Below are 14857 nucleotides of genomic sequence, written 5' to 3'. Positions count from 1 at the left end.
TTCACCTTTAGGAAAGGTGGGACATTCAGCCAGCACTGTTCGCAAAGATTCTCATGGGGCCAAGACTGTTCAGGATACAGAAGAGCTTGGACGCACTCTCTCCCTCTTTTCTTTCTTTTCCCTCTCATCGCCCTGTCACCTGACCACCTCTTTCTCTCTCTCAGAAATCATAGTCTGATCATCACAGTCAATTTCACAGGAGCGGAGGAACCGGGAGTCTGCTGTAGACATCCAGCACGACCGGAAGTCATGTTGTCCTCCCCTGGACCAAACAGCACTGTTTTATGCTTTTGAAAAGAAAGACCCACTTAGCGATTTGATGTCATCTCTCTTCTTCCCAGAACTGATGTCTACCCATGAATTTGAGAAGAAGGAGCTGGAAGAAAACTTTGAAAAGCTGAGGCTGTCATTGCAGGTCAGTGTTGTTTCCCCTGCTTCTGGAGCTGGTGTCAGAACAGCCACAGCAGCGTTAAGCTCACTTGCAAACATTTATCTGACCCCTGCTGCGTATTAGAACCTGGAGACAAAGGAGACATATTCCCTGTCCCAAGTTAGCTCTCTCTTCACAGCTCTGAGAAGTCGCTGTGCCTCGTGAATATTGCAGTCAGCGAACACTAAGTTAGTAGGGCATTTGCTGGGTCAGAGGTATCTGGATAAAGGGGATAGGATGGGAGGAGAACGTTCTAGAGAACAATGAGGTTATGAAGGCTGGAATTGGTAGACCACACCCTGGGAGGTTTTCTTAAGACAGGGTTTCTCTGTGTAGCCCTGGTTGTCCTAAAACTCACTCCATAGACCAGGCTGGCCTCAACCTAGAGATCTGCCTGCCTCTGCCTCCCGAGTGCCAGGATTAAAGGCGTGTGCCCCCACTGCCTGGCTCACCCTGGTGGTGTTTTTTAAAGAGGGACTTAGGTTACCTGGAGGTGGGTGGGATGAAAAATCACCCATTCTGCTTTCTCCTGGTCCTCAAGGGGATAGCGTGGGGTCTCCCAGGCACATTCGTCTCCTTCCTGCCTTCTGAGACCCGCCAGTCTCGCCGTTAAAGAGCCGAAAGCAGCCCCAGTACTAGAGGGAGCTCCCTGGGGTCCCACAGAGATGTGACAGCCCAGCTGTGATCCCAGCTCCAGTGACTCTGACTCCAGAGAAGACAGGGCTTTTTCAATGTCGTGATCACCCATGTCTGAAAATCGGGAAGATTGTTGCCATGACTGTAACGTGTGTGCAGGAATCTTGCTTATTTGATGACATCTGTCATAATGAGCCCATCCCAAAAAGAAGCCAGGGCCACATCGAGAACACTGCAGGAAACATAGAGCCACACAACAGCGGTGTGCTCTTCTGTCACGTCCCTGAGTGCTCTCCTGTCATCAGCCAAAGGCCATGCAATTCTCTATGCTCTAACTCTCCACCCAGCAGAAACCTTTTGAGTTGGGTGTGGGGTGTGGGAGGGTAGAGTCGCCAAAGCCAACTTCCTAGTTGCCACTGGGCAGCTAGAGAGATTGCTAGTTTGGATAGGTAGAGGTTCAAATCCCCACCCTTCCACTTCTTGCTAGCTTTGACATCTGGGGTAATGATGCAACCTCTGCCCACCTCAGTTATTTACCTGTAAAATGGGGATAATAGCTTTCTCCAGATGTGAGCAGATGAAAGAGAGCGGAGTGTGGGGCGGAATTAACATCGGCCTGGCTTGTATCGAGAGGCAAAGAGGGCAAACAACTTCAGTGAGGAACTCCGGGCAGTGTGAGATCTATTCTTAGCCTGCCATTTGTTGACCTCTGAGGGACCCAAGATGGGTCCATCACTCGAATGACGTCAAGTAGCCATCAAGGGTTGAAAACCATTCTGCCCTGCCCTGACTGCTGTAACGGTCCTTTGCGGATCTGTTCTGAAGAGTGAACAAGGCCGAAAGATGTCGGTTGGATTATTTAAATCCCAGGTAGTCATTATTGATGTGGGAGTCGGGTAGCACCAGGTATTTTATAGTCCATTTTGGAAGGTGAGGGCAGTGGTGATGTAGCCCAGTGCTGCCCCTGAGGAGCCTCTCCAAACTGACATTCTCTACTCCTTAGCTCTCATGAGCACAAAGTCCCACTGACAGCTATGTTGTCCCTGTGTCAGTACTAGCATTTAATAGCAATACTTTTGTTTCTCAAAAGGAAAAGGCAGGCAAGTGGTGGTGGCCCACAAGCCTTTAATCCCAGCACTTGGGAGGCAGAGACGGGCAGATCTCTGAGTTTGAGGCCAGCATGGCCTGCAGAGTGAGTTTCAGGACAGCCAGGGCTGCAAAGGAAGTGTGAAAACCGAAGCCTTCTACTGTGGTGAATGAAGGAAGCAGGCTCCCGTGTGGGCCTGTCGTGCAAAGTCACCTCAGTTACGAGTCCCATCTCCTTCCAGTCACGGTTAAGGCCAGAGGAGTTTCTGAGAGCCACTTGCCCCTGTGTTTTAATACAGCAGAAACAGGATGGTTAGGGTAACCTCGGACTCCTCAGCAAATGATCTGTGGAGGGGGGCTGGGGATTTAGCTCAGTGGTAGAGCGCTTACCTAGGAAGCGCAAGGCCCTGGGTTCGGTCCCCAGCTCCGAAAAAAAAAAAAAGAACCAAAAAAAAAAAAAAAAACCAAAATGATCTGTGGAGGAAAAGGTGCTCTTCAGTCACGGAGAGCTCAAATTCGATGGCAAGCACACTTCATTGCTATAGTGACATTGTCACTGCGGTTGAGGTTGGGCGTCTCCTTAGCCACAGTTGCCATGAGGCTGAACAGGAAGGAGCCCTGTGTGCCACAGGCACGCCATTATTCCTTTAGCGCACACAGACCGCTGCCCAAGATGGGGCTGGTCTAATGGGGAGAGTGTTAAACCAGATGAGAACGGGTGACTCCCCTCCCTCATAGGACAGCCCAGCCCTGAGGTCAAAAGGGTCAGCAGTGAGCCTGGGGAGAAAGAATCTGGAGAAGGGGAGATGGCCTTCTCTTTCAGGATCCTAGTTTACTTCCCTGTCTCTGTGACCCAGCGCTGGAGAGATGGCTCAGCGGTTAAGAGCAACGACTGCTCTTCCAGGGTCCTGAGTTCTATTCCCAGCAACCACATGGTGGCTCACAACCATCTGTAATGGGATCTGATGCCCTCTTCTGGTGTGTCTGCAGACAGCAAAAGCGTACTTAAATACAGAAAATAAATAAGTAAATAAAAATAAAAAACACTGACCCAAAGCAACTTAGGGGGGAAAGGGTTTATCTGACTGACAGGTTGTAGCTCAACTTTGAGGGAAGCCAAGGCAGGACCCTAGAGGTAGGAACTGATGCAGAGACCACAGGAGTACTTCTGTACAGGCTTACTCAGCTACTTTACTTACACAGCCCGGGACCACCTGCCTAGGGATGGTGCCGCCCACAGTGGGCTGAGCATACCCACAGTGCAGTGGAGAAAATACCACACAGACAATCTGATAGAGGCAATTCCCCAATGAAGAGTCCCTCTTCCCAGCTCCTGACAGGTCAAGGAAAACTAACCTACACACCCCCAGCTGCCACTACGTCCATCCATGTGGCCCCTGGAGGAACATCTCTTGTCGTCACTTGCAGGACCAGGTGGACACACTAACCTTTCAGAGCCAATCTCTGCGGGACAGAGCCCAGCGCTTTGAGGAAGCTCTAAGGAAAACCACGGAGGAACAGCTGGAGGTAGTTGTGACTGCCCAGGCCACCCAGTGCATGGGGACATGTGCTGGCTTCCTCTGCAGTCTTGCCCAAGGATGAGGGCTCCACCCCGAGCCGCTGCTGCTGCAGGGAGGGCTCCCAACATCCCCGGGATATGTGTTCAGGGCCTGACAGTGCCTCTCCCCAAGACAGACGGTAACTCTGGGTCTCTCCAGCACCCGAAATTTCTGCCAAATCCCATAGCACCCCTCAGGCAGAGTCACTGGGTACCTATGATGTAACTTCCTCTCTGGCTGGAGACGGTCCACACCCTGCTTTCCCAGATGTGCTTTAGGCTGGCACTGCACAGGGCCAGCTAAGAGGTCAGTTATAAGAAGTTATTTTTTTTTTTTGAAAATAGCTAGAAAACCTACCATCTAATGCAGTGTTGGAGAGAGGTGAATCTTAAAGATGTGCACCTTGCATTGAAATATACTGTTTTTACCCTGTGGGGGAGTGAATTGAACCCAGGGCTTCGTGTGTGCTAGGCTAGTTCTCTAGCACTGAGCCAAAGCCTTAACCCCCTCCCTCTGCCTCCTTCTCACTTTGAGAGAGTCTTGTGAATTTGTAAAATCGCCTAGGCTGGCTTTGAACTTCCCACCCTCCTGCCTCTCTTGCACTCTCTTACATGCCTGAGCTGCCCCAGCTAGCTTGGATCTTTTTCAGTGTTGCCTCTCTGAAATTCAAATTGATGTCCCACCCTTTACTGCTCATGTCCCCCAGCCCCACTGGCCATACTCATACATAAATGACTTTTAAAAAGAAACAGGGAACTAGGTGAGAGTGTGGTGGCTCGTGCCTTTAATCCCAGCATCTGGGAGGCGGAGGCAGGCAGATCTCTGTGAGTACGAGGCCAGCCTGGTCTACAAAGTGAGTACCAGGAGAGCCAGGGCTACACAGAGAAACCCTGGCTCTAAGAAAAAAGGCGGGGGAGGATGGAGAGGACAGAAGGGGCTGGAGAGGTGGCTCAGTGGCTAGAGCACTGACTGTTCTTTCAGAGGTCCTGAGTTCAATTCCCAGCAACCACATGGTGGCTCACAACCATCTGTAACTCCCTTGCCAGGGGATCTGATGCCCTCATACAGACATACTCGCAGGCAAAACACCAATGCATATAACAAGTAAATAAATAAACAAACAAATAAATAAGAAAGATAGTTCCTTTTAAAAAAAAATAAGGTTTGGCATCTTGAGTACATTGAGCCCACATTCTTCCCTGTCATTTTCTCCATGGCCCCTCTCTTAGCCTCATGACCTCTTCCTTGATTATTATCATGGGAAAATGGATGGATGGGCGGACGGACGGACACACTGACAGACAGGACCGGCTGAGCCCATTTAATGCTTTTCATATGTGCACGTGTTCATTAGGGCTGACCACTGGGGATTGGGTAACCAACCAATCCACGAGAAGACTGATCCTCCCTCCCTTGGTAGCCAGTGATTACCCATAGTTCTTCACCTGTGGGTGGAGCCTTGAGAGATTCCCTCCATCCACATCGCTTTGTGAAGCACTTGGTTTATCGCCTATGCGTGAGCTTACGGACGCAGGCGTGTGAGGCATGTGAAACCCCTCTGTGAATCAAGTCCTCTGGGAGGGCGGTCAGAGCCTGCGTCACCCCAGGATTTCTCCTCGGAGGCACTGGCACCTTCTACATTGGGTAACACCGCACCAGGCGGGTTCGTAGCCTTGGGTCACGGCGTGTTGCGCCGGGAATGAAGCGCACACTCTCCGCCCTTGTAGATCGCGCTGGCTCCGTATCAGCATCTGGAGGAAGACATGCAGAGCCTGAAGCAGGTGCTGGAGATGAAGAACCAGCAAATTCACCTGCAGGAGAAGAAGATTATCGAGCTGGAGAAGCTGGTGAGTTGGCCGTGCTCGCTCCAGAGAGAGGGTGCAGCGACTCTCACTGTGGGCAGTGTTCGGTGAGGTACGCCCATCCCTGCCTGTGGCTCACAGGTGAACAGGACACTCATCCCTGAGCCAGGAAGCCCTTCTCACAAAGCCAGGGCTTCTGACAAGGTGTCCCGGTGGCCTCCTTTTGTTACTTCGTCAGTCTTTGCCATGTCCTTCCACCACTAAGGCTATCTATCCATGACTGCTGTGCACCAGGCATGGGCAGAGCTCTGTCCTCCCATCCCAACAGCTAACCTAGGCAATCGGTGCTGCCACAGCCCAAGAGAGAAGCCTAGGAAGGGAGACACTTGCACCTCTGTGAGTGGCTGAGCCTGCAGGGCAACCCTGGCAGAGTGCCCCCCAAATTATCATGTGATAGAAAGATCAGAGATCTCAGTCATAGGGGCGGGGGGCTCCACCTTCATGAGCTAATCACCTCCAAAGACGCCATGTCCTGGTATTGCACCCGGGGGAGAGGGGTTCAACATAGCTCCTTTGTAGGGACAGGAGCATCCGGTTCAAAACAAAGACTTTGCACCTCGGTTCTCAGCTGAGTTCCTGGGAACTAGCCTCAGGAAACAGAGCAGTGTTTGCCCCCTCCTGGAAGCCCAAGACCCAGATAAGAGCTTTTCAAAACTATGTATGTGTTTGCATGTCTCTGTGTGGGTGTGTGCAGGTAGGTGTAGTACCCACTGAGGCCAGAAGAGGGCGCCAGATCCCCTGGAGCTGGAGTTGCCGGTAATCATGAACTGCCTGGCATGTGTGCTGGGAACCAAACTCAGGTCCACAAAAGCCATACATGTTTTCAATATCTGAGCCCTCTCTCCAGCCCCGTTTGTTGTTGTGACTTTTTAAATGTTTGCTACAATGAAAGAGGAAGAGAGAATGTATACAAGATAGGAAATTATAAAATATGATAAATGAAAATACGAAAATTAAAATATCATATGCCTCCTACTGTTAACACTTCACAGAGATGTGTCTTAATACCCCTCTCTCCTACACACACACACACACACACACACACACACACACACACACACCAAATTTTGTACAGTGTTCTATAGCCCTCTTCCAACAAACAGGTTTCCCCCACCCCCACCCCCACCCCCAGTTAGGGTCTTGCTATGTAGCCCATGCTGGTCTGAAACTTGTGATCCCCCTGCCTCCACCACCAGCGTGCTGAGATTATAGACGTGTATCACACCTATGAGTTAGTTACTAGACATCTCAGCCCTGTTTATCTCTGAAACATCCTTTGCGAACGGCTTACCCAAACCAGGAGCTGACCCGGCAGCGCCTGCTGCATTTGGTCCATGTTGCTCTCCATTGCTGGCGTCTCTTGTTGCACAGGCTCATTCCAGGCAGTGGGAAGTCAGGTGTGTCTGTTGCCACTGTCCTGGACACTGGGAGCCACATAGCTAGCTCATCCCAGCAACCCAGCACTTACCCCGGACCACAGGGGCTGCACAGACCTGATCTTGCCATATTCTCCTGGCTAGGGTGACCCTTGAAGCAGCCATCCAACTTCCTGTCTGCTTAGGGCTACCCACAAGCCCCTGGGCTGGGCTGGCTATGTTACACCATGTTCTGGCTTTGCAAAAGGCCTACATGACTACCTGTCCTGGAATCTATTATTTCCTACTTCCTGGGACCAAAGATGAAGGCCAGGTAGGGTGCCTTGCTACCCTATCTGTCCTCGACAAGGATTCCTAAGCCCTACTCATGGGCAAGTTGCAGTGTTCTTTAAAGATTAGCTACAGGAACAGTCAATGTACCGCCCTCTTTCACGGGACAATCCAGGCATGTGGTTCATCCCAGTCATTGCAGCGGGCAGCTGGGAAGCTAACGCAGGAAGACTGACATGTATTCCAGGGCACCCTGAGTCACACAGCAAGTTCCTGCCAGCATGAGCTACAGAGTAAAGCCTCTAAAAAATATCCTAAAGTCAGAAGGAACGCACTCATCAGCTGGATCCCACAGTGATGGAGGGATGGCCTAAACTGGAGAAACGTTCACTGTGAAAGGCTTTCCCAATAGGGCACCAAGGCTTCCTCTCTCTGCTTTACAGAATTGACTTTCGCCTCTGTATCTTCAAAAACAAAGAAGTTCCCCTAGACCTGTAGACTTCTAGGCGTCTTAGCTTTGTTGTTCTGTCAGGAAAGGAACGAAATATACCTGCTATCCTTGGCTCTCTAGCCCTGATCATTCAGAAGCACCTGAGCAGGGCCAAGTACATGTGCAAGGAACAGGGATTCCCTGAAGTTGACCACAGACCCACTGATCAAACTGGGATCCACAGCCTGATTCTGACCATGAAAGTGACCTGTAATACTCACTGTAAAAGAAACATATGTTCTCTGCCTCTGCCTCTCTGTCTCTGTCTCTCTCTGTCTCTGTCTCTCTGTTTCGTCTCTCTCTGTCTCCATCTCTCTGTCTCTCTCTGTCTCTGTATCTCTCTGTCTCTGTCTCTCTGTTTCTGTCTCTCTCTGTCTCTGTCTCTCTCTCTGTCTCTCTCTATCTGTCTGTCTGTCTGTCTCTCTCTCTCTCTCTCTCTCTCTCTCACACACACACACACAGAGAGAGAGAGAGAGAGAGAGAGAGAGAGAGAGAGAGAGAGAGAGAGAGAGTCTAAACTATGTACCACAGTGCTTTTTACTACCAACAGAGCACACTCTGGCATTTTCTGTTCTGTCTTTCTGAAAAGAGCAGTGCTGGTCCCTCATCCATCTCCCCTGATTTTCCCGCCCACAAAAGCTTTGCACAGAGCGGTTAGCAAAGTCCTGTTCCTGGAAACCCTCCAAAGTGCAGAAGCCAAGGCCACTGATCCAGTGGGAGTTTCTTCACTGGTGTCTCTTTCCTAGGTGGAAAAGAACATCATCCTGGAAGAAAAGATCCAGGTACTCCAGCAGCAGAACGAAGACCTCAAAGCGAGGATCGACCAGAACACGGTTGTTACCAGGTGGGTGAGCCCAGTTTCTCACTACGTCCTTCTCAAAGTGGCTTTCCCGGAACATCCGCATGTCCCAGTATCCAGTCTGAACAATCTCCTGGTGCCTCTCAGTTGATCAGAAGAAAAGCAGATGGCCGTGACCCCATGGTACACATCCCAGCTCTGCATCCCAGCCGGCCCCGTTCCCCAGAAGTGAGTGAGGACCTCAAGCCCAGGAAGCAGGGGCCCCAGAGCAGGAAGATTTCATCCCAGAGATTAGGAGAAGAGCATCAGCTAAAGTCCCCAGCTAAAGAGAACCATGGCTAGGTAACCCCAATATTCCAGAAAATCGGGTCAGCTCTTCCCTATAGGCTCCTGCTTTCAAGGAAGGATTGGGTCACCCTTGACCCCAGCTCAGAGTGCAGTGAAAACGTCTGTGGCGTCTGTGGCTGGCTGCAGGTTATTATACTGGGCAAGGCTAAGTCGCCCGAGTGAGATGGAGGCCTTCGCCTTTTCCCATTCTGTTGGACCAGACTCCTCGGTGTGGCTATGATATGTTATCCTGTGTACACCCATGCTTATGTGCACACACTCATGTATATATCCATTCACGCGTGCTCACACTTACACATACACTGATGCACGTGCATGCTTATACACTGGCATGCCACTTGTTCACACGCCCACACATACCCAGCCACCTTTCCTCAGACAGCAAGTGCAGGCGTCAGCCCAGAGTACCTTTCTGGGACTTTAGCCCATCCAGTTGTAAAATGTATTTGTACTTACTCTGGCCGATTCCTGAAAGCAGCGATCACTCTCTAAAACACAAGTTGAAATAGACAGGTGACTCCGTGGTTAAGAGCACTGGCTGCTCTTCCAGAAGACCCAAGTTTGATTCCCCGCACCTACCTGACAGCACACAGCTATCTGTTAGAGTTAACAGTTCCAGGAGACCCGCGCCCTCTTCTGGCCTCCACAGGCATTGCATGCAATGGTTCTCGGGCATGCACGCAGCCAAAACACACACATAAAGTACAAAAATTACCAAAAACACGCAGCAAAGCCAGCAATTTAAGCACCATGACATCACACACACACACACACACACACACACACACACACACACACACACACACACACACACACACGATTGCTTTCTCTCCCCCACCCCCGACCCCCGTTATCAACCGACGGTGATCAAACATCTATTTTTCTGGATGCCATGCTGAACGCCAGCCAAGAACATAACAGAGTCTTGACCCCTGCCCTCTAGGACTTGTGGTCCAGCAGACAGACATGTAGACAGACCGACTCTACAGCCGAGCTAATGACTTCAATCGCAGAGGCACGTACTCAGGGCTGGAGGTAACGGGAAAATATTCCCGGCTGATTGGCGCTGTTAGTCAGTACCCTGACCACAGCCGTAGACAATCTCCATAGCAACCCCTCCTATGGGCTGTAGCAGCAGCCCACGTGACCTACCATCTCCCCCACTTCCTACTCCAGCCTCTAGCCTTTCTTTGCTCTGTGCACAACTGCCCCCTAACCCAGCAGAGAGACCTGCGAGCCTGGGGAATTGCCCCCGGCCTCCGCCTATCAGCCTCTGTCACTAGTACGCCCAATGGTTCCCGCTGCTAACTACCATTCTCCCCCACGCAGACAACTGTCGGAGGAAAATGCTAATCTCCAGGAATACGTGGAGAAAGAGACCCAGGAAAAGAAGAGACTGAGCCGAACCAACGAGGAACTACTTTGGAAGCTCCAGACTGGGGACCCGACCAGCCCGATTAAACTCTCCCCCACATCTCCGGTGTACAGGGGCTCCTCCTCTGGACCCTCCTCTCCAGCCAGAGTCAGTACCACACCTAGATGACATCACCCTGCCACCCACAGGAGCTCAAGCTTCTGTCCGTCCGAGGGAGTGCTGGCCGGTGCTGGTGGCTGCCCTGTGCGCATGCTCAGTAGCTGCATACTGCATCTTAGGCAGAGTCCTCTCTGACCCTCGTGTGAGACCGTCCTGGTATTGGCGCTTAGGAAGGCGTAAGCAGCAGAGTCTGGTGTCCAAAAGCAAAACACAAAAACAAAAACAAAATGCTTTAGTATAGTTAGAAGCAAAAGAGAAACAGCTCCAATTGTTCCTGAGAGACGGAGTTCCGCAGCGGAACTTTAGGTCAGCCACAAACAGCTCCGTTTTTCGAATACTCGAAAACCCTCCTTGCACCGCTGCGGGTGTGTATTCAGATGCGTGGGTACACACCTGCGGCGACTCCGAATTGCTTTTTTTTATATATATATATATACATATATAACACACGATGCGCTGACATATTTTAGCGACGGTCAGCAGTTTTCTAACTTGTGCCTAAGAATTATTGGGAAATGAAAAACGCATTTCTATCTAGTTTCCTGGAGATATTTCTACCCAAAATAGAAAAAAGAAAAAAAAAAAAGAAAAAAGAAAAAGCAAGCAAGCAAGCATGAGACCAAGTGGTACCCTGCTTACCCTAAACACCAGCGATTTGTAGATGGTAACCGCCTTTGGAGCAACTAGCTTCTTAGTCCAACGCGAGGTGGGGTCACTCTCAGCCCATTGCAGGATTTAATTATGACTTCTCCCATCCCAAGGAGGTAAAATGTCGCAGGGTGTGGGGGAGGGGGGGACCGGAGGGATCACATGGTCTGGCCAATGTTTTTCCCCTTATCAATTCATTATAATCTTGAAAACACCAGTTTTGCTCCCCACCCCCAACCCCAAATGGCACCTTGCAAATCCACCATTAAGATATTATTGCATCCTCAGGAAAACACGGACGCATGCGACCTTTGCGATGAGGGTAAGCATGAACTCGGAGACTATCTAGACCATGCATGACCCATCCTCATGGAGGAGGAGTTCTGGTAGGGGCCGACATGGCCCCAACCATCGCCTCTCATAGGCAACACCCCCATTTTTCAGTTTGGTTCTATGACTCGACCCCATCACTGCACATCAAGATGGCTCAGGGGTTCTAGTCAAGGCTTCCGGAAACCAGCCTTTCTCTCTTGGGGAAAGGGGGGGGGGGGAAGCCAGTTCTAAAGGTGCTAGATCATGTCCCTTCTGCTGGAGGGTTACCAGGACTGCACCTGGCTGTGGTCCCGTCTTAGCCCCAGAAGGCTCTCCCAAACAAGGGAACGCAGTGAAACGGCCAGTCAGCATCCATCAGCCGCTGGACTGGCCTTCGTCTCTAATGAGGTAGAGTTAGAACATGAAAGGTATTCATGTAGTGCTATGGAAGATTAGAAGCATGACCCACAAAAGAGAAGTAGTTTTAACTGGCAGTACCGTGCCGCGCTGAATGATACCTTTGTTTCCTGTATGTGACAAGAGACCCTCCGTTTTCTAAGCATGGGCCTGTCTGTCTGTGAGCAGGCCCAAGATGAGAAGAGCCACGGAGCCAAGAAGACGGTGTCAGCCACTCCAAGGACACACATATCTGACACCGAGACAAGTGTGGTCAACATCCCTCCTGTGGCTCCAAGTTGGGCTTCCTTGGTCTCGGGTGCATCTAACTGTAGTCAACCTCCGCGGGTCTTGCCCATTCTGGAGGCACACACGGTAGATACACAGAGAAGAAACAGGTCTTTTTTTTTTCCTTTGGCTCTGCATGATCCTGGGATACCGAGCTGGGCATCCCATAAGAGTAGCTCATGCCATGTCAGTTCAACACACACAACTATTTGTTCTTTTAGCAGGCACAACCTGCGGACGTTAAGTTCGGTTGGCCGTTTAGCTCTCCGAGTTAGGACCCGCCTCCTCAGCTGTGCCCGCCGACGGCAGGTTCTCAGCAATACAGAGTTCGATGTGATTATAGGATGTGGTACAGTACGTTAGGCTGTTGTGCTCAAAGTGGTAGCGATGTTAGATCTGTGTACCCTCATTAGGTGGACTAGAGCTTTGCCCTAATCAGCCTCGACCTTGGGCACTTGAATAAATCTCCCCATGGCCCTGGCTTTGTTTCTCCATCCCAGACACCCATCAAGTATGGTACCCCATTTGAATTAAGTTCTGAGATCCAGGTGGCCAGAGCTGCTATTGCCTCTTCCATGATTCCTCTGTCTCCATGCTGGTACCATCCGGACCTCTCAGCGTGGAAACCCCGAGTCTGTCTTCCTTCCCAGGTTGGGACACTGCATCCTCCCGTCCTGCCACAGACAGGCCTGCCAAACAGCTAGGTTCTTCATGGAGTCAGGAGGTCCTGCTGGCCTGCACTAACTCAGTTGCCTCGGGCTGGGACTACATTCCTGCGATGTCAGGATGGGTTTGGGGCTTGAGGTCAGGTACTCTGGGATTAGTTGAAGGGGGCACAGTGTTCTTTGTCCTGCCCCCTTCCAGTTAACTGTTCCTTATTTGTGTTGAACTCTAAAGATTATTAAAATGAACCTGGGGGACTTCCCATGATGTTCATGTGGTCTGTGTAACTTAGAGGCGAATCTTGTTCAGTCTTGAGATGGCAGACAAGGCAGGCAAAGGCATGAGTGTACCCTCTCCTGTGTGTGCTAGGGTTGATTGGAACCAAGAAAAGTCTAGAGACTTCCTCTGCTCCCTGACTCTGCAAGTCCAAAGCTGTGCACCAGTCTTTCCCGTATCATCCCAACAGTGTGCCAACTGGGAACGAAGCATCCAAATACACGATCCTATGGGCTTACCCGTGTTCAAACCACCACAGGGGCTGAGATACACGTTAGCTCCTTCCAATCTGGAATCAGCCACTCTCCCTATCCTGCCAGCCACTCTTGTGGATTATGGCCAGTTTGTCCAACCTCACCTGGCCCTAGCATGTCCCACAGGTGCCCAGCTTTGCATGGGGGGCGGGTCACGAGGAAGACCTGAGTTTTCCACTTCCTGTGCTCACATTGGTGGAGTGCATGGGGACGAAAGGAGGATCTCAACCAATCTGTTCGTGTGAACAGCCCAGTAGCAGCCCCCGCGTTCATGTCACTCTCTGGTCCCATGATGCCCCTGTGATGTCCTGCAGATCACCCAAGCTTCCCAAATTATGGATAGGGAATGCTGATCAATGCATCAATGGTCAGTATATTCTAACCTTAGTTTTTCCTGGGATATCGAGCTCCCTCACAGTATGGTAGCCACCGGGCATTGTCCTCAGCCCCACCCCATGTGGTAAACAGTCTGATGCCTGCACCAGCATTTTTAAAGGAGTTGGAGGCTCACCCAACCCCTGGCGTGTTCAGAAAATGAGAAGCGGAAAGGAACGATGTTCCCTCCCACAGGGGAATCAGTGAGGGCAGAGGAACCTTAGGAATTCAACCCTTCATCACCACCTCCGCACCAAGGAGTCTTGAGGACCCCAGCTCACCTATACGGGAGACCTGTATCATCTCAAGTAGGAACCCAGGCATCGGAAGGCACCCTCCCTAGAGTTAGCCTTGAAGGTCACCCTCATAGCAGATCCTACATCAGTACATGGTATCAGTGAACAGCTGGGGTGTCTTCTGTCTCTCTCCCTGCATTCTCATGAACGGTGGGTGACCAGGTCCAGAGTCTGCCCAGCCTAGGGTCTGCATCGACTGTGCATGTGTGTACATGTCTGTTTACCCTATGTTCTAGCCTGGTGGGCAAGTTTAACTCAGTGGAACAAAATGGCTCCTTTTGAGCAGGGACTGATAAGGTTATACACCATTTCTAGTCCTCCCGGTGGCAACATCATATTCTGCCCAGCTCTGTGTCGCTGGCAGATGGCAGATGTGGCTGAAAGACAAGGCTATGGGACCACGTGAATTCTTCTACCCTTAGAATACTGAGCCACAAGGGGACAGATTTGGCTCACTGAAAGTGTTTCATAGCCAAACAGGATGAGGGGAGGTTTGCAGCCCAGGACATCCCCTCAGAACCCCACAATGGAGAGGATAGTCTGAAACTTGCTGATGGCCTTTGCATACCTTTAAAGGCTAACAGCATAGCACCCAATGTCACCCACTAGATGGCACGGTGGAGCTGCAGGAACCGTGGATTGCACTTGGCCCAAAGTGAGCTGAAGGGAATGGTAGCCTCCTCCTTTTTTATTTTTCCAGACAGGGTTTCTCTGTGTAGCCCTGGCTGTTGATTAGGGGCATCAAGTTCCTTGGGGGGCAAAGTCTGATCTTCACTGTCAGGATATCTAATTTCTTCTTGTTGTATCTTTACACACGACTACTTAACAAACCACAACCGACCGCCAACCCACACTGCCTCTCGGGGGGTGAGGGGGAGTCCCCGGAATTCCAAACATTACCTAACGTCAGAAACGGAGCAGCCGGCAAAATCATGCCCCTGCTAGAGCACGAGGAAAAT

The 14857-nt window shown here is 51.0% G+C and overlaps 1 protein-coding gene across 6 annotated transcripts in view; it reads left to right on the top strand.

Moving 5' to 3' along the window:
- Mtus2 (microtubule associated scaffold protein 2) overlaps nucleotides 1–12963 on the top strand; it is a 371981-nt gene extending 359018 nt beyond the window's left edge. For 3 of the 6 annotated variants that reach the window (XM_087579117.1, XM_087579119.1, XM_087579120.1), the window contains 5 exons: nucleotides 342–415; nucleotides 3581–3679; nucleotides 5439–5558; nucleotides 8456–8553; nucleotides 10186–12959. In XM_087579117.1, coding sequence (XP_087435243.1) covers nucleotides 342–415; nucleotides 3581–3679; nucleotides 5439–5558; nucleotides 8456–8553; nucleotides 10186–10399 — 605 coding nt within the window. In that variant the 3' untranslated portion in view covers nucleotides 10400–12959. 6 annotated transcript variants of the gene reach the window in all.
- The last annotated feature ends 1894 nt before the right edge of the window (nucleotides 12964–14857 follow it).

The sequence above is a fragment of the Rattus norvegicus genome, chromosome 12 (genome assembly GCF_021556685.1).
Source record: "Rattus norvegicus strain SHRSP/BbbUtx chromosome 12, alternate assembly SHRSP_T2T, whole genome shotgun sequence".
Classification (NCBI taxonomy): domain Eukaryota; kingdom Metazoa; phylum Chordata; class Mammalia; order Rodentia; family Muridae; genus Rattus; species Rattus norvegicus.
This window is presented reverse-complemented; position numbering and strand designations above follow the sequence as displayed.